At 42.6% G+C, this 22,178-nt stretch overlaps 1 protein-coding gene across 1 annotated transcript; it reads right to left on the bottom strand.

Annotated features, from left to right (window-relative positions):
* Positions 1–1,822: 1,822 nt before the first annotated feature.
* Positions 1,823–22,176, bottom strand: NFS1 (NFS1 cysteine desulfurase). Its single transcript, XM_055304038.1, has 13 exons — positions 22,013–22,176; positions 21,292–21,401; positions 20,459–20,575; positions 18,243–18,326; positions 14,797–14,949; positions 11,799–11,892; positions 10,943–11,077; positions 7,762–7,919; positions 6,810–6,915; positions 6,649–6,730; positions 5,665–5,748; positions 5,186–5,275; positions 1,823–2,513 (listed from the first exon to the last, which is right to left on the bottom strand). The coding sequence occupies exons 1-13, from the start codon at positions 22,107–22,109 to the stop codon at positions 2,450–2,452; spliced, it is 1,374 nt and encodes a 457-aa protein (XP_055160013.1). The 5' UTR covers positions 22,110–22,176; the 3' UTR covers positions 1,823–2,449.
* Between the last annotated feature and the right edge of the window lie 2 nt (positions 22,177–22,178).

Below are 22,178 nucleotides of genomic sequence, written 5' to 3'. Positions count from 1 at the left end.
AGATTCGAGGGGCAGACTTGCCTGGTACTAGTGCAGTATGCCAAAAACAGAAAATTGGAAAACCAGGCCACACTTTTAAACCAAACCTACACTTTGTTACAAATACTCTTTGTCGGTATACTATAGTGTTTTGAAACAAAACCTAATAAATGCAACTGGAAACAACAACAATCCAGGTTGTTTCCTGGATTCACTCCTGGAATAGAAAAAGGGCATTAATGAGAAAACTGGTGAAATCTGAATAAAATCTGGAGTTTAGTTAATAGTAACATATAGATGTTAATCTCTTAGTTTTGACACAAAAGTTTTATATTAGATGTTAGAATTAGAGGAAACTGGGTGATGGGCATCTAATTCTGTACTGTCTTTGAAACTTTCTCTAAATCTAATATTAGGGCAGCCCCGGCGGCTCAGTGGTTTAGCGCCGCCTTCAGCCCAGGGCCTGATCCTGAAGACCTGGGATCGAGTCCCACATCGGGCTCCCTGCATGGAGCCTGCTTTTCCCTCTGCCTGTGTCTCTGCCTCTCTCTCTCTCTCTGTCTCTCATGAATAAATACAATCTTTTAAAAATAAATAAATAAATCTAATATTACTCAAGGGGCGCCTGGGTGGCTCAGTGGGTTAAGCATCTGCCTTCGGCTCAAGTCATGATCACAGGGTCCTGGGATTGAGCCCTGCATGGGACATTACACTCAGCAGTGAGTCTGTTTCTCCCTTTCTCTCTCCTTCTGTGATGTCTCTTGTTCTCAGTCTCTTTCAAATAAAGTTTTTAAAAATATATAGTAATTCAAAATAAAAAATTTGTTTAAAAACCTCCTCCCCTATCCATATACATTTACCCCCTATCCATATACATTTACCATACTTCTAGCTAGTAGCTCTCATACTTTTTTGACCATCATTTGCAACCAAGTATACACATTCAAATATATAATCAAAATAAAATACTTAAGGGGTACATGGGCCTTAAGTTGGTGGAACATGTGCCCCTTGATCTCAGGGTTGTAGGCTGGAGCCCCACATGGGTGTAGATTACTTAAAAATAAATAAATAAGAGGCACCTGGATGACTCAGTCGGTTAAGTGTCTGCCTTCAGCTCAGGTCATGATCCCAGGGTCCTAGGATTGAATCCAGCATTGGGCTCCCTGCTCAGCCAGGAGTCTGCTTCTCCCTCTGCCCTTCCCCCGTGCTCATGATCTCTCTCTCAGATAAAATCTTTTTAAAAAATTTAACAAAACAAACAAAAACAAAATAAAATACTCAAAAATGTGTGATGTACTCCAATTTATTTTTTCTCTTGCTTTTTAAAATTTCTGATAACTATCCACTTACAGTGTCAGACTCACAAATGGAGAAACTACTCTAGCTACATATCAGGCCTTTTACTCTTCCAGCTCCTTTTCATTCCTCATTCATCTCTAGCTCTTTCCCTGACTGGAAATCGTGTTCTTGTTTACATAACACCTGCTTTAAAAAGCTTTCCTAGTATATCTAGCATAGTAGTTTCTAATATTTCCTCTTATTATTGTATTTCTTCTGTAGCACTCATCACAATCTATAATAGCTTTGTTTACTTATTTTCCATCTCTCTACTAGAATGAAAGCTCACTGAGGACAGAGTCCTTTTGGTCCCATTAGTCAATATATTCATAATACCCAGAATAATATTAGGTTCCTGACAGGTACTCAAATAGTTGTCAAGTGAAGGGATATGCAAGCAGACTGAGTCATCTACTGGAATCAAGTGGGGTGGTAGTTTGCTCCTGATTCCCAAGTACAGTTTGGAATTCTCCCTGAAACTTTCATAAAGTCACAAATTAAATAAAGGAAGGTGATTTTATTTCTCTTATCTGCAAATTAATAATTTTTTAAAAAGAAACATAAATTATTAGAATAATGGGTGGGGTTATATAGATATTTCTAGCTCCATTAGGTCAAAAAAATAAAAAAATAAAAGGGGACAAGAACAGGAGACAAGGCTTCTAAGAAACTTGCTGTCAGTCTACAATGAACACGAAGAGGTGGGCTTTGGAGCCAAAAAAGAAATTAAATAGCAGTTGATTATGTTTGTTCCTGAAGGAGTCATTCTTGCTGTGCAGTAGTAAGCAACAATTCAAATGTCCACATAGAGAACTGAGGTCTCTGAACAAAGAACCATCTTCCAGTTCCTCTGGCTCTCCCCACCAAGAACATCCATTCACCATAAGACCAGAGAAGTACTCCTGGAGAGAAACATGAGTGTTCCCCCACCAAAGGAGCTGAGGCTAGAGGAAAGATAGTTTTCTTATATTTCTGTCTTGGGCTGATAGTAGTTGATGCTGAAGTCAACTGGACTACACCAATTCTGATCTGATATGAAGCATCCACTGGGTATAATAAGATACCCAGATGTGCATGAGCTGGTGAAGCAGGAGAAGCCAGGACAGCACAAAGTCAGAGGCCCACTCCTCTAGTGTTGGGTCCACTTGATGCTTTTGAGGTCAATGCCATCCTGCACCATCTCCCAGAGAGGGCTGCCAAAGAAAAGAGACATTGGGTGAGTAAGGGCTTAGATAGGAAACAGCTGACATTGGTCTCTGACCCCTGAGCCCTGACTTAACTCTATCCGTTCTTGTCTCTCCACTTTCTTGCCCTGACAAACCCCAACATAGTGGTTAACAAGTCCTTCCCAGCTCTCTTTAAATTCTTGTCAGCTCCAGCCTCTCCATAGCTGCCAAAAAACAATAACTGAGTACCACAGGTTCAGCTCCAGTGGGGCCAAGTCAGTGGCATCAGGTTGCGGTCATGTTCAAGAAGCTCTCATTCCATTCATGAGATACTATGGAAACAGTTTCCCTAGTGGAACCAAGACCCCTGGGACCTATGTAAGCATCAAGTTTCTGCCTCTCTACTCATCCCGACCCAAATAGACCACTTTTCAACACTTCTTTCTAGGTTTTTCTCTACTTCTCAGGGCTAGAGCTTAGCCCTAAATTACCAAGATATGTAGCATGCTTAACCAATTCCTACCAGCTTCATCACCCCAGAGTTGGATTGTGCTTCCAACATCCCTGGTTCCAATTCAAAAGTATCTCTTGCATCTTAGGTCTGAGGATTTCATCTTACACAGAACTGCTGCTGATAAATCTCGGCTAAGCTCTAATTCCCTTCAGCTTGAATGCCTTGCATAATATTCCCAGACCAGATATTACTTCAAGGTGTTATGACTGTAGGATTACGGTTTGTAGTTCCCAGTTAATTTTCTTCTACCCAATTTCACTCTTTTCTTGGCTTATCCCTCTCCTTTATGCCATGCATTCCCAGCATGCCTTTCTATGTATGACCTTTAACATGGCTCCTTAAAGTTAGCTATCTCCTTCTTATCCTTTCTCTTTAGAAGTCACTTACTGTCATAGACTCACAAACTAAAGCTTTAGCCAGGGGCTAGTAAGACCATGTTGAATTCAGTTTGTAAAGGTCAGAAGAAACAGGTTGAAGATGCTGAAGCCAGAGGAATCTTGAGCCTTAGAAAACTAAGCAAGCTGTAGATATTTCAGCAATACAACTAGACTCTGGGAGGGAAAGTCCAGAGCCCAGAGAGACCTAAGAAAGTTCATAAAGGGAATAAGGGTATATACTTAAATTTCCTCACTCTCAATAACTAAGACCAAGAGAATCCTGAAAGTTGAATTTAACCAGAATGGAGCCAGACTCTGAAAAAATTCAGAGGCTTCAATGTCCCTAGGAAGAAGTGGAGCTCTATGGCTACTAAGGGAAGCCCTGGTGGCAGCTGGCTGACAAAGCATCTCCTGACCTTGCTTATAAAGCATCTTTACAAAGAATACTCTGAGTAGTAGTTCTTAACATTTTGAGAATTTGTGTTTTTATTTTAGGTTTTAAGATTTTATTTATCTGACAGAGAGGGCACGAGAGAGCACAAGCAAGGGGAACAAAAGAGCAAGAGGGAGAAGCACACTCTTTATTGAGCAGGGAAACCAGTTCGAGGCTTGATCCCAGAACCCTGGGATCATGTCCTGAGCTGAAGCAGATGTTTAACTGACTGAACCACCGAGGCACCCCAAACCTTTGAGAATTTAAAGAAAACTATGAAACTTTTTTTTTAAGAAGAAATTTCTATTTTTAAAATTTTTTTTAAGATTTTATTTATTTATTCATGAGAGACACACACAGAGAGAGGCAGAGACACAGGCAGAGGGAGAAGCATGCTCCTCATAGGGAGCCCGCTATGAGAACTCAATCCCAGGACCCGAGGATCATGGCCTGAGCCAAAGGCAGCTGCTTAACCACTGGGCTACCCAGGCATCTCAAGAATTCCTATCTAAGGGCAGCCTGGGTGGCTCAGCGGTTTAGTGCCGCCTTTAGCCTCGGGTGTGATCCTGGAGACCCGGGATCGAGTCCCACGTCGGGCTCCCTGCATGGAGCCTGCTTCTCCCTCTGCCTGTGTCTCTGCCTCTCTCTCTCTCTCTCTCATGAATAAATAAATAAATAAATAAATAAATAAATAAATAAATAAATAAATAAATAATAAGTTGGAAAAAAAATTCCTATCTTAAAGGGAGTTTTTTTCTATGTAGTCTACAAATCACTAGCTTTGTATTTATATTAATACTATCATAATGAAAAACGTCTGATTTTATATAGTTATTAGGTTTTAAAAACACTTTGTTGGGCAGCCCAGGTGGCGCAGCGGTTTAGCACCTGCCTTTGGCCCAGGGCACGATCCTGGAGACCCGGGATCAAGTCCCACGTCGGGCTCCCGATACATGGAGCCTGCTTCTCCCTCTGCCTGTGTCTCTGCCTCTCTCTCTCTCTCTCTCTCTCTCTCTGTGTGACTATCATAAATAAATAAAAATTAAAAAAAATAAAATAAAATAATACTTTGTCATATTCTGAAACCAAGTAGCCAAGAAGATCCACTATCTTGCTTTGTGGAACTTTTTTTTTTTTTTTTTTTTAAAGTAAGTTCTATGCCCAATGTGGGGCTTGAACTCACAATCTCAAGATCAAAAATCAGATGCTCTACTGACTGAGACAACCAGGGGCCCCAACTTTGTGGAATTTCTAAATCCTAAAATCCAAGTATTCTCAAAACCTGGTTTTAGGCAGTATAAACATAAAGCCTGAGGACAAGAGAGGAGCCAGCGCTACAATTTCTTCCAAAGGGTGTCTGGTGCATAGTGCATACCTCATTTCTCGAAGACGCTTCACATGGTGAATGCACTTCTCCACTGTGTAGTCCACTTCCTCCTCTGTAGTGAAACGGCCAATGCCAAACCTGAAAAAAGGCACAAGAGAAGAGCTCTGCATTTGAACTCTAGCACCAAGGTAAATTCATTCAGCAAATACTCAACAAGGATCTACTCTACAAAAGTCACGGAAAGAACATGGCTAGAGTTTCTCAGGACACGGGTCTGTAGATCAGCCATATTAGAATCACCAGAGAAGTTTCTTATTCCTCCTCCAGTCCTAGTCAATCAGAATTTCTGAGTGTGGGACTCAGAAACCTTCACAAACTTCCCAAGTGATATTCAATGAAGTCTGAGAACTACTGCTCTAGAAACTTCCAAGAAAAATCAAAAAGGGATAAGGAAAACAAGTCTGAAGAGGAGATGAATAATACCAAAGAGGATGCTTTTCATAAACGTTGTAGTTCAACTGACTGACCTGATAGAAGAATGAGCTAAATCCTCATCAGTGCCAATTGCTCGAAGGACATAAGAGGGCTCCAGGGATGCAGAGGTGCAGGCACTGGAGAGAAACATAAGGATCCTTGCTCAGTTCACCATCAACATCTGCTTTTAGCCACAAACCCCTGGTCTTCCTCCCATCCTCAGGTCTCTGAAGTCATTACATGGAAATAAAAGAGATATTCTAATTTGGTAGAGCTAAAGAGCCCAGAGCTGTCTACATTTTCTGGAATATGAACCTAGCTCCTCTGGTCCTTATGGAGGATATCGTCCTTGAGGAAGGACACTACCAAAGCATGATGGAACACTATACCACATGAGCTGAGTCTGACAACCAGAAGCAGTGGAGAACCAAGTGCTCACTCCCCTATGATTGAATACACCATCAGTATCAGCCTAGATGGCAGCTAATAAACCCTTGGTGACCTTTGGAGCATCCTTTAATTCTGGGGGTCTGCAACAGAACTGCTAGTATAACACTAGAACAGATGCATGCATGCATCTCTTGAGGCCATAAAAGGCACAAAATTCTACCCAGGAAGCCCTCTTAAGGTGGCAAACTTCAGCCAGAGCCAAGCCAGCTAAAAAATCAACACTTACAAAATGACCTTTATACTTAGCCAAGAGCTCTTCTGCCTGTCACTTCCACACTCAGGAAGCTTAATAATGTTATACCACGGGATCCCTGGGTGGCGCAGCGGTTTGGCGCCTGCCTTTGGCCCAGGGCGCGATCCTGGAGACCCGGGATCGAATCCCACATCGGGCTCCCGGTGCATGGAGCCTGCTTCTCCCTCTGCCTGTGTCCCTGCCTCTCTCTCTCTCTCTGTGACTATCATAAATAAATAAAAATTAAAAAAAAAATAAATGCACCAGCTGTTTAAAAAAAAAAATAATGTTATACCACTTAAGAGGCCAGGCTAATGAGTCCTGCCACAGTTCCTGTCTATGCAGTTCAACTCACCTCCCTGAGGATAAGGCGACATCCTTGAGAGCCATCAGCAGACTCTCCCCTTCCACATATGCAAAAGAGAGGTTGATACAGCCTGCAAAGAGAATCACTATGAAAGAAGTTTCAAAGTCTCAGACTCCTCCAGAATGGGGATAGAAAAGGCATGTCCATACCTGGGTAATGGTGCTCAGGGTCCCCATTCATCACCACATCTGGAAGGCTCTTCATTATCTTTTGTGTCAGCCGATCTGCTAACTTTGAGATCCGCTTATGGTCGTACTGAGGAGCAGGCAAGGGAGGACTAAGCATAGTGACCATTAACAGCTCAGAAACACACAAGATGAGGATCCCTATTCCTGTGCCCAGAAGTGACTGTGCATCAGACCCACCTATCATCCTGTATTACAGTGGGGAGACCACTGTATCCCCAGCACTAAGCACAGCACCTGGCATGCAAAGGTGCTGAATAACTGGACACATGGTTCCAATACACTGGAAATAAATGAACCAATACCTACTGAATGGACCTAGATTTTGAAGCCCATTATACCTCCCTCAGAATAAGATGCCAGCAGCACTGGGACAAGGATGGGTTTCCTAAACCTCCTCTTCCAGCAAAGGTCTGATTCATTTGTGCTAAGAAACTTATAATAGGGCAGCCCCGGTGGCTCAGTGGTTTAGCATTGCCTTTGGTCCAGGGCCTGATCCTGGAGACCCAGGATCGAGTCCCATGTCAGGCTCCCTGCATGGAGCCTGCTTCTCCCTCTGCCTGTTTCTCTGCCTCTCCCTCCCTCCCTCTCTCTCTCTCTTTGCGTCTCTCATGAATAAATAAATAAAATCTTAAAAAAAAAAAAAAAAGAAACCTCTAATAGGGGATGCCCGGATGGCTCAGTGGTTGAGCATCTGCCTTTGGCTCAGGTCATGATCCTGGAGTCCTGGGATCAAGTCCCACATTAGGTTCCCCACATGGGAACTGCTTCTCCTTCTGCCTGTGTCTCTGCCTCTCTCTCTGTGTCTCTCATGAATAAATAAATAAAATTAAAAAAAAAAAAAAAAGAAAGAAACCTCTAATAGTAGACCTAGCACTGGGGAAGAAGTTGAGGAAGGAAACTGCTCTCCCCATACCTCCATCTCTTGCTGTGCCACCTCACATGCGGCCCCCAGCCCAACCACCAAGGGCGTGGGCACTGTCCCAGACCGCATACCCCGCTCCTGCCCCCCTCCACTCTGCAGGGCCTCCACACGTACACGGGGCCGGCGGCGAATGTAGATGGCACCAACCCCTGGGAAACAAAATTTGTTACAATAGAGAAAAGACGAAAAATGCAGATGAAACAAATTATCACTTTTCGAAGGGGTCAAAATAATCTTTCAACTTTTTGGTAAGCTTGAAAATTTCAAAATAAAAAGAAATGGAGGAAAAGGAGAAACAGCAGTAAAATCATAATATTTATAAAAATTATTTAACATTAGGGAGGTAAGTACTAGAAGGAGTAATGACCAAATGGTTTAAAGTAGCTCCCTATGGATGTCTGAAATGGCATCATGCAATGTATCATTATTCATAAGAGCAAAATACCAGAAACAAGTCAGATATTCATCATCAGGGGACTGGGCAAATAAATTATGATACAGTCCACACAATGAAATACAAAGGTGGTGTATAAAAGAGAGAGGAAGCTCCTTCTGTACTGCCACTGTAAAATCTCCAAGATACATTTTTAGAAAACTGATGAATTCTGAATAAAGTTTGTACTTTACTTAAAAAAAAATACACAGGACACCTGGGTGGCTCAGCCGTTAAGCATCTGCCTTCAGCTCAGGGAATGATCCCGGAGTCCTGGGATTGATTCCTACATCAAGCTCCCTGCATGGAGTCTGTTTCTCCCTCTGCCTATGTCTCTGCTTCTCTGTTTCTCTGATGAATAAATACATTAAAAAAATCGTTAAAAAATACATTATTAGATATAAAAAGGAAGATGCAGAACAATGAGTATACTATGCTATTTTTTGAGTAAAAACAGAGGGGGAAAGAGGGGATATGCGCTTGCAAATGCATAGAATAATTCTAGAAAAATATTCAAAAAATAGCCTTCCCAGAGGAGAACTACATGAATGGTAGATAGAGGTGAGAGACTTTCTGGCCTTGTACTTTTTGTAGCTTTTAAATTTGGGGAAAAAAAAAATTTTAAATACAAAAGTGGAGGATGCCTGGCAGGTTCACAGCCTGTTGACCTCAGGGTTGTAAGTTTGAGCCATATGTTGAGTGTAGAGATTACATAAAAATAAAATCTTAAACAAAAACAAAAACAAAAAATCTTTGGGGAAAAAGCAAAGAAACATCAGATTGTAATTAAAAATCAGCATAATCTCCCACAGTGTATCAAAGCTTAAAGATGTATATAACCTGGGCGCCTGGGTGGCTCAGATGGTTACGTGTCTGCCTTTGGTTCAGGTCATGATCCCAGGGTCCTAAGATCAAGTCCCGAATCAGGCTCCCTACTCAGTGGAGAGTCTGTGTCTCCCTCTCCCTTTGCCCCTCTCCCTGCTTGTGCTCTCTTCTTCTTTCGCTCTCTCTCAAATAAATAAAATATTAAAAAAAAAATACATATATAACTTAAGGGGCACCTACCTGGGTGACTAAGTCAAATGAGTGTCTGGTTTCAGCTTGGGTCATGATCTAGCAGTTGTGGGATCAAGCCCTGTGTGAGGCTCTGCACTCAGCAAGGAGTCTGCTGGAGATTATCTCCCTCTCCCCCTGCTCCTTCCTCTGCTTATATGCGCACTCTCTCTCTTTCTTTTAAATAAATAAATAAAATCTTTTCAATAAATGTATATAACTTAAGGCTTGACAAACCCACTTACAGGAATTTCATGCCAAAATATGAGCATGAATCTGCAAAGATATTCACAAAGTTGTCAAAGATTTTAAACAGAGTGGCCACTTGGTGAAGTTCATCTTCTTCCACATAGAACAACTGCTTAGACAGAGATTTATTACAAAGGATCTCAGTTTTGAAATAATTTATGTAACAAACTAAACTTAATTAAGAAATATTTTATTTCCTTATCAAATTCAAGTATCCTCACTATGTGAATCTCTGCAGTTCCCAAGTTTAGAGAGCACATGCTCTGACCCCATGTCTGGACAGTGAAGGATACCATGTTATCTATATCCACTGGGATCCTGATTTCAGAAAGTAGGAGTCTGGATAGTGAGATACCTATATACATTTAAATGTTGATCAGAGGGCAGCCCAGGTGGCTCAGTGGTTTAGCGCTGCCTTCAGCTCAGGGCCTCCTGATCCTGGAGACCTGGGATCGAGTCCCATGTCAGGCTCCCTGCATGGAGCCTGCTTCTCCCTCTGCCCGTCTCTGTCTCTCTCTCTGTGTGTGTCTCTCATGAGTAAATAAATAAAATTTTTTAAAAAAAATAAAAATAAAAAAAATAAGTGTTGATCAGAGCTTCTGCTCAATTGGTTTTATCAAAATACATTTACCCACAATAAAAGCCAATAAAGGCAACATTAAAGATAGGAGGCCTACAGTGGTTTTTATAATAATAACTCACAGAAACACTCTATAACCTCTAGGAACCTTGAGAAGAAGACATTTTACATATTTCCAAGAGCTATCAGTTTTTTTCTCAGAATGTATAGCCCAATGACATACACTACAAACATAGAAAGTGTACCAACATTACCAACCCCCATAGGCCCTCCTCACCTCAGAGACAGAGGAATTTTATAGCTACTTCCATAAAAGATAAAAGAAGACTGGAGAGAAAAGACAGAATTCTGGCTAGAAACATTCTTGGGCCAACAGGACCATAGGGAACAAATAAATATCCTTGAGAGACTAATAGGAACACATTAAATCTAGGAATAAACGCCAAGAGATATAAAAGTCCAATCTTCCCCTGCGTTACAGAAAGACACAGGGTATGAAGGACTCAAAGAACATTGCTCTGAATATTATAGTGGGGCAGACAGGATAGATGGACTTATCTAGCTAAATTTGATATGACAAAACCCTTTGTTCCTCAACCAAATAAACCTCTACTTGCTTTCTAAGGATTTTCTAAAGAGGCAGTGGAACAATGGACTGATATATACAGTTAACTGAAAGAGTCTACAAATAGGCAAGTGTGTTCTTGGTTATTGCTAAAGGACACCTGCATTCTGCAAAACACTATGAATGTACAACTTCATCTGAGAGCAACGGCAGTCCCAAATGACTACAAGGAACATATGTCAAGGAGTTTACTGGGAGGTCTGAGAGAAAGAACTCTAGGAGGGGCTGGTACCTTTGGGACCGTAGATTTTATGACCACTGATGCTCATGAGATCAATTTTCATGTCATTGACATCAAGTGGGATTTTTCCAACAGCCTGGGCTGCATCAGTATGGAAATATACCTTTCTGGAACTGCAAATCTGCCCTGAGGAAACAACAGAGGGGAAGAATCATATCACAATGTTGGGAAGTCACCTGGCAGTGATCCCACAACATACCATAAGTTCTTTTTTTTTTTTTTCATACCATGAGTTCTAAGGCAAAACTGCATCTGTCATTACCCTCTAGCCATATAGTAAATAACTTCTCACTCTCTTTCTCTTAGTCTCTCCTTCCATCTCTCTCTCCCACTCTCTCTGTCATTCTCAGCTAGCTTCCTTGACTAGAAAAAATAAGGGCAAGTACAAATCACCAAATCAAAACATCCCTGATATCCTGATGCCTAAGACTCGTCTTACCTCCTTGACACAGGCCTTTCAATGTATCAGATTAACTTTTATATCCTTTGTAAAGGAAGCAAAGATTAGCAGATCTATTTGCTAATGTGCCTTAGGAGTTATAGGGTGAGTCTCTGGCTCTAAGTGAGCATAATAAAGAGATGTACTAAAGTGACAAAAGTTAAAGGGGAAGAGAAAAAAGAATGGTGTTTTGTTTTTGGCAGCAACTGCAGTTAAATAGAAAGGAACAGAAAGAATACTAGACCAGGATTCAAATACTGCTATACCATACACAATAAATAGGTCTTTGAACAAGGAATGACTCATGCTCTGAAATTCCCTTTCCCTTGACCTCCCTCCCAGACCATTCTTGTTCCTCAGATGGATCCCAGTGGTAGGCATACATCAGGGTCCACCCATGATACTCACCTATTTCTGCAATGGGCTGCTTCACTCCAATTTCGTTGTTCACAGTCATGACTGACACCAGGCTGGTATCTGGCTGGATGGCAGACTCTAGTTCCTAAGAGTATCAGGAGCAAGGAGACATAAAGTACCAACAAAGTCCTCCCTAACTCAGATTGTAGGCAAGCTTAGTCTTGGAAAGGGGCCTTTCACCACCTACTTATCAGAATGGTTAAAACAAAAATAGCGCCAACATAAAATGCTGCCAAGGATTCGGAGAAATTGCATCACTTACTCACTTGGTTATTACCATTGGTCATAACGTAAAATGGCATAGCTATGCTGGAAAACAGTTTGCCAGTTTTTGTTTCTTACCAAACTAAACATAAAATTACCTTGCGATCCAGTAATTGTACTGTTGCACATTTATCTCAGGGAAATGAAAACAGATTCACACAAAAAACATACACATAAATTTTCATAGCAGCTTTCACCACAACAGCCAAAACCTAGAAACAACCCAGAGGTCGCTCATCAGGTGAATGGTTAAACTCTGGTACTTCCCACACATGGACTATGACTCAGCAACAGAAAGAACAAACTACTGAGACATGTAACAACCTAAATGAGTTGCCAAAGACTTATGCTAAGGAGAAAAACCAGTCCCAAAACATTACACACTTTATCATTCCATTTATATAACATTATTGAAATGAAAAAATTAAAGAAATGGAGATCAAATTAGTGGTTTTAAAAGAACAACAGGAAGCATCACTGTGGTGATGAAAGTAATGTGATGGTGGTGGTAATTACACAAACCTCTATGTGACAAGTGAGTTCAAGTAAAACTGGGGCAACGAAAACAAGACCGGCAGACTGTGTCAACATCAATACCCTGGCTGTGATATACTTCTGCAAGATGTTATCATGGGAAAACCTGGATAAAGGATACGTGTATCCTGGATAAAGGATCTCTCTGTATTATTTCTCACAATCACATGTGAATTGACAATTATTTAAAAGTTTAATAAAAAAAGAGGAGAATCTTTCCTATGTAAGGTTGTCAGAGTAAGCTGCAAACAACAAAGTAGCAAAAATCAAGGTTATTGGTGACAATACTGAGGCAGGGATCTCGTCTGACTAAAATATTTCTCTTAAAGGAATTATTAATCAGCCTCCCAACATCTTGCTTTCTTGGACACTGGTTTATAAAGGTGCTCACTGCCATGTTTCCCTTGCTTCTTGTTTGCTTCCTTCACAGCATTTATTGTAATTTGTAACTACTTCATTTACATGTTTGTCTATATGTTAACTGTCCCCTTTACTAGAATGTAACCTCTCAGGAGGCAGGAACTAAACTTGTCTTGTTCATCCTGCTATCCGTGGTGCCACACACTATGGCATAATACATACTATGAGGTGAAAGAATAGCACACGTTAAGCATTATGAGAAACAAAAAGCCAGAAAAATACATGCTCCTAGTATTCAAGAGACTTAACCTGGTGGAGAGATAGACAAACATACAACAGAGGATAGTAGTAAAAAGCCATTAAGGAATTTAAGGAATTTAGAGAAAAAAAAGATATTAATAGGGGTTGGGGCAGGGATGCCTGGGTGGTTCAGCAGTTGGGCACCTGCCTTCAGTTCAAGGCGTGATCCTGGAGTGCTGGGATAAGGTCCCATATCGGGCTCCCTGCATGGAGCCTGCTTTTCCCTCTGCCTATGTTTCTGCCTCTCATTCTGTATCTCATGAATAAATAAATAAAATCTTAAAAAAAAAATAGGTGTTGGGGCAGCTAAAAAGATTTCAGCACAGAGCTGAACTTGAGCTAAGTGGGTAAAAGAGGGAGAGAATTAAGGAAAGTGCAAAGAAGAGGAGAAGAAATCAGGGGTGAGGGGCTATGTGAGAAGAGACCCACAGCAGGATTGGTCAGGCCCAATCAGGGAGATATCAAGGCTGTGTGGCTGAAGTGGAGAGTTTTATGAAGGGCCACAGTGGTCAACAGAACTAAAACACTAGGTGACAACCACCATGTCTGTTCTGAGATCAGTATTACCCTGATATCAAAATCAAAAAAAGATATCACAAGGAAACTGCAGATCAGGATCTCTAATGACTAGAGATACAAAAATCCTTAACAAAATACTAGCAAACCAAATCCAGTAACCTATCAGTGAATGTATACACCATATAAAGAGGACAAAACCACATGACTACCTCAATAAACACAAAAAAACAACTACTAAACCAAAATGCTTTCATAATACCCCCAAAAAAAATCAGACTTGGAGGAGAACTTTCTCAATCTAATAAAGGACATTTATGTAAGAACAACTATGAAAAATCCACAGTTAACATCACACTTAAGGAGGAAAGCTTTCTTCTAGTATCAGGAACAAAATGAGGATGTCTGCTCTCATCACTTCTATTCAACTTTGTACTAGAAGTCCTTGCCAGGCAATTGGGCAAGAAAAAAATAAAAGGCATCCAACTTGGAAATGAAGTAAAACTCTCCCTACTGGTATATGACAGGGCTCTTCCCACAAACTGCATCTTAGGATTTGACTAGGGATGGTGGTATCCAAAATCTGATGGACAAGATGCATGAAATCACTACCGAAAATGTACATATAAGGATATGGGCTATAAAGGGAAATATTCTTCACAAAAACTACGCCTCCTCTTTAGAGAGATGAGAAACATCAGTACAAGGGAAGAAGAGGCTAGAGCTTCGCCATGGTGAGTGTTGAGTCCCTGGCATCCTACACACACACAGCCAATGGCCCTCAGACAAACCAGGAAGCACTGACAAAGCTGAAAAACAACTCCTCCAGAGAAAAAGAAAATAGTCCACACACTGAAGGGGAACATATGCTCAGTTTCTCTCCCAGGCCTATTTCTCCAACCTTCCCCTCACCATTAGATCTAGTCCTTCAAGCTCCAGCTGAGGCTGTTAACAGATTTACAGGCTGAAGCCAAGCTCCGCCTATTTTGCCCCTCCAGTCAGTAGCCACTCCTACCTTCAGGTCGATGATTCCACTTTTCTTCACCGGGAGGTATGTGACCTGAAAGCCCTCGGCTTCCAGTGAACGGCAGGAGTCCAAGACACATTTGTGCTCTGTCTGAGTGGTGATCAAGTGCTTTTTCCGTGACCTATAGAACCTGGCCACCCCCTAGAAATTGGTGGTGGTGGAAGGAAGGAAGGGATACTCAGAGAGACAGCAAGGACTGCAATCCTTGAAAGAAAAAGTGGGAAAGAGTTGTATGCTCCAACATCAATTCTGTAACACCGGGTAGCACAGGTGGCTCAGCGGTTTAGCACCGCCTTCAGCCCAGGGCGTGATCCTGAAGACCTGGGATCGAGTCCCATGTCAGGCTCCCTGCATGGAGCCTGTTTCTCCCTCTGCCTGTGTCTCTGCCTCTCTCTCTCTCTCTGTCTCTCATGAAAAAATAAAAATTAAAAAAAAAAATTCTGTGACACCAAGTATGTGTCCTACAATTCAAATTAATTCTGACACTAACTACCCTGAATTAGTAGAAATCCTGCAGATTAAGGGGCTCAGTCCCAAAAGCCTAAACCTATTTCAGATGTCAGCCACAATGCCCAGGTGGGACAAGCCAGACTTCAGTACTTTTGCCCCACTGGCTACAAATTTAGGACTTCCCACAGCACCCTAAGGTTCAGTAATTCACCAGAATGACTCTCAGAACTTGCTGAAAGCACCACTATTACAGTTTTATTATAAAGGATATAATTCCAGAACAGCCAAATGGAAGAGGTGCATACGGCAAGGCCTGAGGAGGGGATGGTCACAAAGTTTCCATGTCCTGTCTTTGTGAATCCAGGCATGCCACCCACCCAGTACATCCATGAGTTCGTCAACCTGGAAGATCCTCTGAGCCTTATTGTCCAGAGTTTTTATGGGGGTTTCATTATCAAGGCATGACTGATTAAATCACTGGCCACAGGACTGAACTCAATCTCTAGTTCCCCTCTCCTGCCCTGAGGGAAGTATGGCTGAAAGTTCCAGCCCTCTAATCACATGCTTTGTTCTTCTGGAAAGGACAGCCAGTCCCTTGCAACTAAGAGCCCACATGAGTCACTTCACTACCATAACTCAGGTATGGTCCAGAAAGGATTGTTATGAAACAAACAATTGTTATGTTTGTATAAACAGGATTGTTATGTAACAAAAGACATTTCTATTATTCAGGAAACCCCAAAGATTTTTGAGGCTCTGTGCCAAGAGTTTTTTTTATATAAAAAAACATATTTTATGATGCTACAGGTAGAAAATAGGGAACATGCCTATCCTTGCATCCCAGGAAAAAGCTTTTCTCTTTATTTCCACTTAATAATAAAACATGCAAATACGGTGACAATGATACCCAAAGGTGTCAGTATATAAGTGAAACTCAAACACTCATTCCCTGCTGATAGCAGTAATTATGCTACAATCTCTTCAGAAAATCATTTAGGAAAAAAAAAAAAAAGAAAGAAAATCATTTAGAAAGATGTCTTGGGATCCCTGGGTGGCTCAGCAGTTTGGCTGCCCTGGAGGCTTCCATCTGATAGGGAGAGACACCACAATGCAGTGAGTGCAGGCAGAAGCACAGCAATCAGTACTTCAAAATAGGAACATCTAAACAAACAGGAGGGGCACCTGGTTGGCTCAGTCATAGAGCATGCAACTTTTGGTCTTGGGATTATAAATTCAAGCCTCATGTTGGGTGTAAACATACTTGAAAATATAAAATCCTGGGGCTCCTGGGTGGCTTAGTTGATTAAGCATCCAACTCTTTTTTTTTAAGATTTATTAATTTATTTGAGAGAGAGAGGGTGAGAGTACATAAGTGAGTAGAGGGGGGAGGCAGAGGCAGATAGAGGAGAGAATCCTCAAGTTGACTCCCTGCTGAGTGGGGAGCCAATACAGGGTTTGATCCCAGGATTCTGAGATCATGTCCTGAACGGAAATCAAGAAACAGTCACTTGAGGCCCGGGTGCCCCTCAGTTAAGCATCCAACTCTAGGGATCCCTGGGTGGCTCAACAGTTTAGTGCCTGCCTTTGGCCCGGGGCATGATCCTGGGGTCCCGGGATTGAGTCCCACACTCCCTGTGTGGAGCCTGCTTCTCCCTCTGCCTGTCTCTGCCTCTCTCTCTCTCTCTCTCTCTCTCTCTCTCTCTCTCTCTCATGAATGAATAAATAAAAATCTTTTTTTTTTTTAAAAAAAAAAAAAGCATCCAACTCCTGATTTCGGCTCAGGTCATGATTTTAGGGTTGGGAGATTGAGCTCCACATTGGGTTTCATGCTGGGCATGGAGTGTGCTTCAGTCACTCTCCCTCTCCTTCTGCCCCTCTTCACTGTCCCTCACACATGCATGTTCTCTCTCTCTCTCTCTCTCAAATAAATAAATGTGCATGTGTGTGTGCATATATATATATATATATATATATATATATATGCGCAAAATCTTTAACAAATTAAAAAAAAATTTTAAAGGGATGCCTGGGTGGCACAGTTGGCTAACTTTATAGACTCTTGGTTTCAACTCCAATCATGATCTCAAAGTCATGGGATCAAGCTCCATGCTGGGCTCTATGCTCCTAAAGATAGGAGCCACCCCTAAAATAAATAAATGATTTTTTAAAATAAATAAATCTTAAAAAAAGAAACAGGAGAAACTTGTAGCAAATAGATCTCATCAGAAAGAAAAGAGAAGGCTGAGAGGAAGGCAGCCCTGAAATCACATATAGAAGGGTGAAGGTGGTAACTAGAAGAGAAGCATGTCTAATTGCAAGTGGATTCTGGACTTCACCGTGACTAGATCAAAAGGATGGGGAAGGGACACCTGGCTGGCTCAGCTGGTAATGTGTGACTCTTGATCTCAGGGTTGTGAGCTGGAGCCCCACACTGGGTGTAGAAATTATTTAAAAAGGATGGGGAAGGGATCCCAGGGTGGCGCAGCAGTTTGGCCGCTGCCTTTGGCCCAGGGCGCGATCCTGGAGACCCAGGATCGAATCCCATGTCGGGCTCCCGGTGCATGGAGCCTGCTTCTCCCTCTGCCTGTGTCTCTGCCTCTCTCTCTGTGACTATCATAGATAAATAAAAATTTTAAAAAAACATAAAAATTAAAAAAAAAAAAGGATGGGGAAAAGGGTTGAGCCACCATTATCCACTCCCTAAAGTAGCTGCTGTCCAAAATACCAGTAGTTAATGGTCAAAGAGCCACCTTCTTCATGTCCAACTACCTCACTGAACTTAGTTCAACAGGAACAAAGACTTAAGATGGAGTAGATCTCAGAGGGTTGAAGGAAGCAATAAATCAGAAAGAGCCTATGTTTGCTTATGTCTTTTTTCACAATAGGGTCAGAGTGGGTAGCTGGGAAATATATACAGGAACCCAAATGATGGAGGGCCAACTCCCAAGTCAGGAAAGCCCACATATGCCTTCTCATTTTCTTACCTTAATTGCTATGTTGTTAGATTCAGTAGCGCCACTAGTGAAAATGATCTCACGAGGATCAGCCCCAATCAGAGATGCTACTTGCTGCAAACCAAGAAACAGAGATAAATAACTTGAGTTCTGCAGACAGCAATGCAACTGCAGACACAGCTAGGACAGAGCTCTGATTCAAGAAAAGCTCCAGGTGATCCCTGGAGGGCTCAGCGGTTTAGCGCCGCCTCTGGCTCAGGACATGATCCTGGAGACCCGGGATCAAGTCCCACATCGGGCTCCCTGCATGGAGCCTGCTTCTCCCTCTGCCTGTGTCTCTGCCTTTCTCTCTCTCTCTGTGTCTCTCAAAATAAAATAAATAAAATAAAATAATAAAGTAAAGTAAAGTAAAGTAAAAAGTAAAGTAAAAAGTAAAATAAAATAAAATAAAATAATAAAATAAAATAAAATAAAATAAATAAAATAAAATAAAAAGCTCCACTGCATCCTATCAACTGCCCAAGAAGTTCTGTGCCCACTAGGGTTAGACAATATTTAGATTCAGTTCCATTCCAGATCCGAGGCTCTTTTCCTGCCTGATACAAAATAATAATAATAATAATAATAATAATAATAATAATAATGGTTATTTATTTAAAGATTTTTTTTCTTTATTAAAGATTTTATTTATTTATTTGAGAGAAAGTGAGAGCACAAGCAAGGGGAAGGGAAGATCTTAAAAAAAAAAAAAAAGGGATGCCTGGGTAGCTCAGTAGTTGAGCCTCTGCCTTTGGCTCAGGGCGTGATCCTGGAGTCCCAGGATCAAGTCCCACATCAGGCTCCTTGCACAGAGACTGCCTCTCCCTCTGCCTGTGTCTTTGCCTCTCTCTCTCTGTGTGTCTCTCATGAATAAATAAATAAAATCTTTTTTTTAAAAGGGGTGGAGGAGCAAGGGAAAGGGAGAAGCAGACTCCCCACTGAGCAGGACCCTGGGATCATGACCTGAGCAGAAGGCAGGAGCTTAACTGACTGAACCATGAAGGCTCCTCAAAGATTTTATTTTTATTTTATTATCTTTATTTTTATTTTACGATTTTATTTTTAATATCCATACGCAGCACAGGGCTCAAACACTCCTGAGAACAAGAGTCAAATGCTCCACTGACTGAGCCAGTCAGGTGCCCCAATATTGGCTATTTATTTATTTATTATTTATGATCTATTTATTTATTTGAGAGAGAGAGATCATGTGTGAATGCGTGGACACGAGCAGGGGGGAGGAGGAAGAGGGAGAGAGACTCTTAAGCAGACATCTTGGTGAGTGCAGCTAAGTGTGGAGCCCAACATGGGGCTCCATCTTATGACCCTGAGATCATGACAAGCCAAAATCAAGAATCAGATGCTCAGGGGGCGCCTGAGTAGCTCAGTTGGTTAAGCGGCTGCTTTTGGCTCAGGTCGTGATCCCGGGGTTCTGGGATCGAGCCCCATGTCTGGCTCCCTGCTCAGCAGAGTCTGCTTCTCCCTCTCCCTCCACTTCTCCCTATGCTTGTGCTCTCTCTCTCTCTCAAATAAATAAATAAAATCTTAAAAAAAAAAAAAAAAAAAAGAATCAGATGCTCAGGGCCAGCCTGGGTGGCTCAGCGGTTTAGCACTGCCTTCAGCCCAGGGCCTGATCCTAGAGACCTGGGATCAAGTCCCACATTAGCTCCCTGCATGGAGCATACTTTTCCCTCTGCCTGTGTCTCTGCCTCTCTCTTTTTCTCTCTGTGTCTCTCATGAATAAATAAATAAAATCTTAAAAAAATAAAATAAAAAAAAAGAATCAGATGATCAACTGACTGAGCCACCCAGGCACCCCACAATATTGGCTTTTTAAAAAGCACTTATTGGGGATCCCTGGGTGGCACAGCGGTTTAGCGCCTGCCTTTGGCCCAGGGCGTGATCCTGGAGACCTGGGATCGAATCCCACGTCAGGCTCCCGGTGCATGGAGCCTGCTTCTCCCTCTGCCTGTGTCTCTGCCTCTCTCTCTCTCTCTCTATGACTATCATAAATAAATAAATCAAAAAATTTAAAAAAAATTTAAAAAAAAAATAAAATGCCTGCAGAGGGACTCCAAGGCCTGATCTCTAATCTCTTCCTGAAAGAGCCTCAAATCATGTCCACCTCCACCCAGAGCTATGAATGAAATGCCTCCTATAGTCCACCGAACCTCTGTCATCAGAACCTCCTACCCTTCTGTACTAACCTGGCGAGCATGTTCCATGGCTGCCTCACTCTCCCAGCCATAAGCATGTGTCCGGGAGTGTGGGTTTCCATAGTAGTTGACTAGGTAAGGGAGCATGGCATCAAGTACCCGAGGGTCCTGAGCACAAAAGAATAAATCAGTCTTCTTGAGTCCACAGATCACTCAGGCCCCACTCCATCCCCTCAGACCTGCCCAAACTGCCTCCACACACTCCCAACCCTTCAGACACGGCCTAGATTGTGCCTTAAACATTCTTCCATTCCCTGAAGTACTAAACAAATATCAGCCCAATATACTCCCACTCTCGACCCACCTTAAATCGTTCTACCAGATGATTATCCTACCATCTCCTCAGGTAATCTACAAACATTGCCTTGTCCCGACAGCCGTTTCTACATCCTGCCAGGTGATGCGATCTACAAGGGCCAGGAGTGACAAGAGTCCACATGTTGATGAAATCTTCCATTAATATTGAAGTGCTTGTCATGTGCCAGGTTCTGTCTAAGGGCTCCTTTACACCTTTTTAACCTTTTTAATACTTGCCCAAATTCACATAGTTAGTAAATAGCAATCCAGCTAATTCCAGAGCCTATGCTTTTATTCCTACTATAGCACCTACACCGAAGTGATTTGATCAAGGTCAATAGCTAGTAAGTAGAACTGCTTCTAGTTTATTATAATTTAAACCTCCTGACTCCTGGCCCATTGCTTTTCCCAAAACACACTTCACGATGACTCTTACTTCTGCAGGATCCAGTCATTTTGGTGCATTATCACTTCTGCATTGTGATTCTTATAAACAGCTTTGGGGAAATCTGCCCCTCCATCCTTACCAGAGGAGTTGTCGCTTGCACATCCATATACAGAGGTCGCAGCACTGACTCTGCCGGTGGAGCAGTGGCTGTATCTGAGGGAACAGCAGACTGGGGAGCATGGTCTACAACTGACAAAAAAAAAAAAAAAAAAAAGGTATGGAAGGGCCAAGCGTGAGAGAACCTACGGACACAGGGTATCCAAGACAGCAGGAGGTGAAAGCTGGATGGGAGTGAGATGAGCTGAAAGGACGCAGGGGTTGAATCTCAACGGAAAAGCAAACAAAACATCAGATCAGAGAACTTAAGCAAACTGTAAAAGGAGGTTAGGGAGAGAGACCATGTTCTTGGAGGGGGATGTAGGGACAATATTCGAATTGCTTCGTTGGGAGCAGGGAGGGATACGAAAGGGCAGCCATTCAGGACTGTGGAAACAGAGTAGGTAAGATCTCAAGATTACTGGCTGGACGACTAGCATCTCTTAAAGTTGGCCAAGAGAGGTCTGAAGGCCGACGGAACTTGCAAGGCTCCGAAGGCCTGTGGGGCAGGATCTGAAGGCGAAGTCAACCGTTCTGAGGGTGGGCCTGAGGAAGTTTGAGGGGTGCAGCAGGAAGGCAGAGTCAGAGGGTCTGGGTTGCGCGCGCGGAAGAGGGAGGCTCTGTAATATTGAGGTGCTTCGCCACGCGAAGGGAGAAGGTCCGCGCCTGCCGGGAGGCGGCGGCGAGCAGGACCCGGAGCGTACCGCGCAGGCGCAGCCCCCGAGTGGGCGCCTCGGACCTGGACCCCGGAGCTACCGGCACAGCCGCGGCCGCCCGCCTCCAAGCGGTTCGCAGCAGCATGGTCCCGCAGGCAGAGCCCCCCGCCCGATGCGGCCGCAGTCCTCAGCTACGTGCTCCCGGAAGTTGTGC

The sequence above is a fragment of the Nyctereutes procyonoides genome, unplaced genomic scaffold (genome assembly GCF_905146905.1).
Source record: "Nyctereutes procyonoides isolate TBG_1078 unplaced genomic scaffold, NYPRO_anot_genome, whole genome shotgun sequence".
Classification (NCBI taxonomy): Eukaryota; Metazoa; Chordata; class Mammalia; order Carnivora; family Canidae; genus Nyctereutes; species Nyctereutes procyonoides.
The sequence above is the reverse complement of the archived record's forward strand: the minus strand, read 5'-3'. Positions and strand labels throughout refer to the sequence as shown.